This window comes from Oxyura jamaicensis, chromosome 2, assembly GCF_011077185.1.
Source record: "Oxyura jamaicensis isolate SHBP4307 breed ruddy duck chromosome 2, BPBGC_Ojam_1.0, whole genome shotgun sequence".
In the NCBI taxonomy this organism is placed as follows: Eukaryota; Metazoa; Chordata; class Aves; order Anseriformes; family Anatidae; genus Oxyura; species Oxyura jamaicensis.
This window is the reverse complement of record NC_048894.1, coordinates 78,313,974-78,319,973: the sequence shown is the minus strand read 5'-3', so window position 1 is coordinate 78,319,973 and position 6,000 is coordinate 78,313,974. Positions and strand designations below refer to the sequence as shown.

Below are 6,000 nucleotides of genomic sequence, written 5' to 3'. Positions count from 1 at the left end.
GGAAGGAAGGAAGGAAGGAAGGAAGGAAGGAAGGAAGGAAGGAAGGAGAGAAGGTGAGTGAAAGCTGCATCACTGAATTACTTATAACCATGAACAATCATTAATACAAATGGTTTTCTAAGAGATCTGACTCTACTGTTTCCTTTAAATATTACACAGCTATCTACCCTGATCTGAGGCAGGGGAAGGAAAATAGGCAGGAATATCTGGTATATTTATGTATGTGCCTTTGCTTCTGTTTGCAATTAATGTTGGAAAATCCATTGAGGCAAATGTTTCCTGGGTATAGATATTAACTTAAATAGAATTGCTCTTGGGATCATTTTACGTACTTAAATAAATGCTTCAAACATTAAATATGTTAGATTAGAGCAGATACCTTAAAAGACAGTCAACCACAAGGTCTATTATAGAAATAATATTGATCAGAAAATACAGACTGTATCAGTCAAAGCTATTAATGGGTAGGAAAAATAGGAGTTGTTTCTGTATATTAATTCACTTCTCAGAGTATCTACTGCAACTGGGGTAAAAATATTAAAGACATGTTTTCCAGTTATTGCCATTAACCTTAGCATGATGCTACTGCTTGCGTGTTCTCTTTTTCTTTCTTAAGCGAAGTCTTAAACTCAGTAAAGTCATAACAGCAGAAACAATATCTAAGGTGAAAATAATCCATTTTTGTCCATTTTACTGTAAAGACATAGAATGTAAATGTTCCATACTCTGAGGGAACCGGGGAGGATTGTCGTTTACGTCGGTCAGTGTGATGTTCACGGTGGTGGTTCCTGATAATCCACCCATCTGGCCTCCCATGTCCTTAGCCTGGATGACCACTTGATATTGCTCCCTGTTTTCACGGTCCATGTTTAGCAAAGCAGTTTTAATAATGCCTGAAAACATGAAAATTAAAGAGGCAAAATTCACAAGCAATGTACTCACTTTGATGGAAATTCTTATTTAAAAAAAAAAAAAAAAAAGAAAAACAAAAAACACCCACAGCCTTAAGAACAAATCAATCTCTATGTAATGAGTAAACTTCACCCAGTACAAATATTTACTGTTATGAGATGGCACATTAAATTACAGGCTTGTCATATCAGATCTCAGTCTGCTGCCTATATGACAACCACAATAGTAGTGGCATCCCCAGAAAGATGTTCTACCTATTTGTGAGCAGTATTATTTTACATAACTATTTACCCCTTTTCAGTTCCCCGCTAAAGACTCTCACTGAACTGGAAGAAGGCTCATTGTTCATTATAATGTGCTCCATCTTTTCTCTCCTGTTCTGTCAATATTTTCATTTTGACAGACATGGCAAAAAATAAATAAAAAGCTAACTTCAACAAGACATCATTAAAGAGGCAGTACAGCATTAAAATGTGAGAAGAGAAATTAATTAAGAAAACTGAGCATCCAAGCATGCCCAAGTATATATATTTCTATTTATACATTGATTGAAATGATTTTGCTGGTCTGTTCCTTTTTCAAAAGCACAAATGTCAGTTATCAGCAAAACTCCTATTGAAATTCAGTCATTTAGATTTACCGTGAAACAAAATGTTTGATTCTTACTGGATGTCTCAAGGCTAAGAAATGACTCCTTTGTAGGCAAAAGGAGTGAAATCCATGTACTGAAATCCATGGGAAAATTCATAGCAGCTTCAAGAGACTTACTCGACTCTAGGAGTTTTGCAATTGATTTCCATGGCTGCACAATCATGCCTGTGGTTTACCTTACTTCCCCTCCATTCCCCATATAACTCTCTTGCTAAAAGGTTATTAATACCGAACTTCCAGGTAAATTATCCTTTTGTACTCTAAGAATACATAGTATACTGTTCAAGTCAGAATGAGTGCATCAGTGCAAAAATCCTCTTAGTATCTAATACCTTATGCTTGAAGGGAAGCTTTTTTCACCTTCCGTTTTCCTCTGAGACATCTAATCTTTACTTTGCCCGTGTCTCTAAGATTTAGTTAAGAAACAATGTGAAAACCTGATTAATTGCCTGGGATAATCCATTCCTTTCCTCTAAGGTTGCTGAAGAGAACTGTCTTTCCTAGCTTCCAGCAACCTATCAAAATGGATGTTTCCATTTAAAGAATTTCTTGAAATCCTTTGTTTCTTGTAGAAGTTTGTTTTAAGTCTTGGGAAGAGAATCCCTATGTAGTGAGATAGTCAGTGGTACAGCAGATTTGGTCCGCCAAAATTCGTATGTTCTACACGCACAGGTTCCAAAGCAGTCTGTTATTCAGCCCATAAAAAATTCCAGTCACTGTGTATAATTTAAATATCTTCCAAAAACAGAACTCAGAAGTTTGGGATTCTATTTGTGATCTGCTAGTGTAGCGCAACAGCCAATTTTACCTCTTCTATCATTATTCTTAATTAAGATTTCTTTCATAAAATTAGCATTAAAGTGATATGTTGCAGATGTACAGAAATTATAATTACTTTAAACAAGTTTTGAAGAAGCACAAGGAGAAAAAAAAAAAAAAGAGCAAACCTTCAGTCTTAATTTAGCCATTATGAAGATCTACGAGGATTAAGCACTTTTTTTTCCACACCCACCTGTTTCTCGTTTTCTTCTAAAAGCCAACCTATTTGGTTTAATTTAAGCATTTACAGCAGTCTCTGTACCCACTGCTTGTTAAAAATGATTGAAAACTGGTTCTCATTCAGTACTAATTGTATTTATTAGACTTTGCTGGTAAGATTAAAATAATGTAGGTGTCATGTTTACAGATGTATCGCTCTATTAGATTTGTCAGATTTGGAACTGAATAAGATGTAATCTCTTTGAAGTTTTTGTCTAATATGTCCTAGCTTGGCTTAGCATGTCATTTTCAATTGCAGACATTGTCACAGAATGACAGATAAGCTCTCCTGACCTGTCTCAGATTCAACAGAGAAATATGGTTGTCCCTGGAGAATGCTGTAGACAACTTTAGCACTGTTCCCATATGTAGGATCATCGGCATCAGTTGCAGTGACTTGCACAACAAAGGTACCTGCAATGATAAATTAAGCAAAATAAAAATCTGCATTTTCTTCCATGCCCAAGACAGTTTATGATGCAGAAAAAGCATAGCTTGTGTTCAAGTCAAAATTAGGGCAAAAAGTGGAGATATTCTTATTTTTCAGAAATTTCTCTGCTCATAAAGGTCATAGGTCCAAAACCAAAGTGATAGACGGCTTTTTCTCAGTTCATTAAAATGCAGTTATTGACTGTATTTGTAGATCCATTATCAGAGTTCTTACAAACAAACCTGAAACCCACCTTTCCCCAGATACTGAAGGTATTTAGAATTTGAATTTTAGTCAGGAATATACTTTCAGAAATTTACTCATGCTTGTAACAGGTTAAACTAAAATTTACAATCTGAACAATCTTAGACTTTAAGGCGCTTGACATCAGAATGCAAATCTGTTTTTTCATATACCTTTTTGAGAAAGAAATGGTTTTGAATTCTAGGCAAAGTGTTAACAAACATGAAAAATTAGCTTAGGTTTTGGCATTTAAGACAGATTTGTGAATAAAGTATTCACATATTAAAATGTGAATATTAGGTTCTCCTTCACCAGATGAGTTTTCATCCATGTGACAAGTCCCATGAATGAGAGGAGAGAGTATGCCCCAAAGTCTTTATTTTCATATTGCCTGAGCTTTATTTTAATCTCATTCTTGATCGTGATTAATTAACGTTTCTTTCCCTGGGTATTATTTCAGATTAGAAATGTGCTTCTTGCAGTTCAACCATCCATTGCTCTCTGACAAAGAAATCAAAATGACCTTCATCAGAATCACAGAGAAAAAAAATCAAAACCTCTCAACCTCTGTGAAAAAGATCCAATCTTAAAATCATATTTCAAGCAAATTATTTTATTTTCTTTTGTTGATTGATTCTTACAGCTTGATACATTTGAAACCAATTGAAAGATTTCAATGGACATCACTGGACTTTGGAGCTCATTTTTGATGCCTAAAAAAAGCAACAAGGGTCATAGGAAGTTAATGACATATCTAAGAATTAGTGATGAGTTGACTTGGCTGATAGTTTTGTCTCCTGAAGTGTGTACATTCACTTCTGCACTTGCCATTTTCCACCTACTTTCTTGAACTAAACAACGTTTCCTTGGTAGTTCTAGGGGTTGTGTTGACACACATAGGTGACCATGGCTTAACATATTATTAAACTGCAACTAAATCATGTTAGCAATATATGTTAAACCCTTTAAAAGTATCACGTAACAGAGGTAAGCTCAGCTCACTTTCACTGTGAACTAAACTAGATTGCATTAACTTGCTTTTTCTGTGGCACAACAGAGAGAGTGAGTTGCACTCAGTGGACACTTCTGTTTTCAGCAAACTGTTGTTGGTAATTCTCCTGGGGTTAGATTTTTTTAAATGGCTGAGGTACTTTTACTCAACTGAAACAACAGATGTCTCTAAACTTTGGGCCCTTAATAAAATCCACATAAAGAACCCATATCAGACACTGAAATGAACTGATAGTTAGCACCTACCAACATCTGACATTTCAGGAATGCTGGCATTGTAAACGTCCTTTGTAAACATTGGCTCATTGTCATTGATATCATGGATCTTAATGATGAACTCAGATTCTGGTTCCACTGGTCTTCCAGTCCTTCTGTTTATAGCCTGGGCACGAAGTATGTATACAGGCTTTTCTTCCCTGTCTAGTCTCTTTGTGGCCTGGATGTCACCAGTGTTTTCATTGATAATGAAGAGGTCTCCTGCTCCATCTCCAGAAAGGATGTACTTAAGTGATCCATCTCCTTTATCCTGGTCTGAATGCAGCTGGTGGTGAAATGGAATTAAAAAAAAAGAAAAATAAATAATTGGAACACAATTCTAGGTACTTTATCTTGTTATAATGATACAGACTTTACTATTATTAATGCCCAGCCAAAAGGCTGTACACTGCTTTTAGGAAATGAGATGATACCTCAGTAGGAGCACTGAATTGATAGAGTTGTGTCTTGATGTCTGAATTGAATTGAAACCATCTGCTGTATTATAAGAAACTAAGAAAAACCATGAACCGCAGCTGCAGATCACTTCCACAAGCTAAGCATACATCAATCTGATCTAAATGCCAGTGGCTCAGGTGGAATCCTAGGAACATATAGGATACTGAGATCCTACAGCTGGAAAAACAGCAGACTCGTGAACTGCAGTAAGCAAAGAATTAAAAAGTGGCCATGCCAGTCACTTCTCGAGTTTAAATTCTGTGTTCTGTGCTGTTATGTCCCCATGACTACTAAATACACATATAACAGGAAAATACATGTATTAACAAATGTAGCAAACTAAGAGCAGAGGCAGGTGTGCGTACCAGACCATTCCAGCGCTGGCAACGAAGACGGCAGCTCCCTTTATCCAAAGGGACATGGACCAAGCTGAAACGTGGTGGGGGCGGGGGAAAGAGAATGATGATAGCATACAAGTCATGAGCTGCCCAAACCATCACCTTTTTTTCCCAGGAGACTTCCATTTCCCTTGAAATGCTGCTTAGCACACACAAAGTACAACCTATTAAATCCTACTGTGATGGCTCTTCCTTTGATAAGGGCATATTTATTCCCCTGGCTTTAAAATCAAGGCTAATCAACTAAATTTTATTTTCTTGTTACATTAGAGGAAAAATTATATATATTTATTAAAATGGATTCTAAGTTTGGTTTCATCATTTTATGACAAAATTCTTGGGAAAAAAAAAAAAAAAAAGATCAAAAAAGATCAGGTATCAGACTCTGCAGATGGTTGATTTCATAAAAAAAGACATGTTGATGAGTCAGGAGAGATGGACTTTCTCATTGCTTCTCCTCCTGAATGCAAATAACAAAAAATATACCTAGCTGAAGGTGTGGTGAAGCACTTAACATTGCTGGATAGCACGCTGCATAGAAGAGAAAGATTTGTAAGTGGAAAGAATATAGAATATTATGATCTTCACATAGATTTTACCAGT

The 6,000-nt window shown here is 36.0% G+C and overlaps 1 protein-coding gene across 2 annotated transcripts in view; it reads right to left on the bottom strand.

Annotated features, from left to right (window-relative positions):
* LOC118161255 (cadherin-6) overlaps positions 1-6,000 on the bottom strand; it is a 99,474-nt gene that overhangs the window by 18,985 nt on the left and 74,489 nt on the right. For both annotated transcript variants that reach the window (XM_035316403.1, XM_035316404.1), the window contains exons 3-5: positions 4,532-4,826; positions 2,896-3,015; positions 726-893 (exon numbers count right to left, since the gene is read on the bottom strand). In XM_035316403.1, the coding sequence (XP_035172294.1) occupies positions 726-893; positions 2,896-3,015; positions 4,532-4,826 (583 nt within the window). The remainder of the gene's footprint in view (positions 1-725; positions 894-2,895; positions 3,016-4,531; positions 4,827-6,000) is intronic.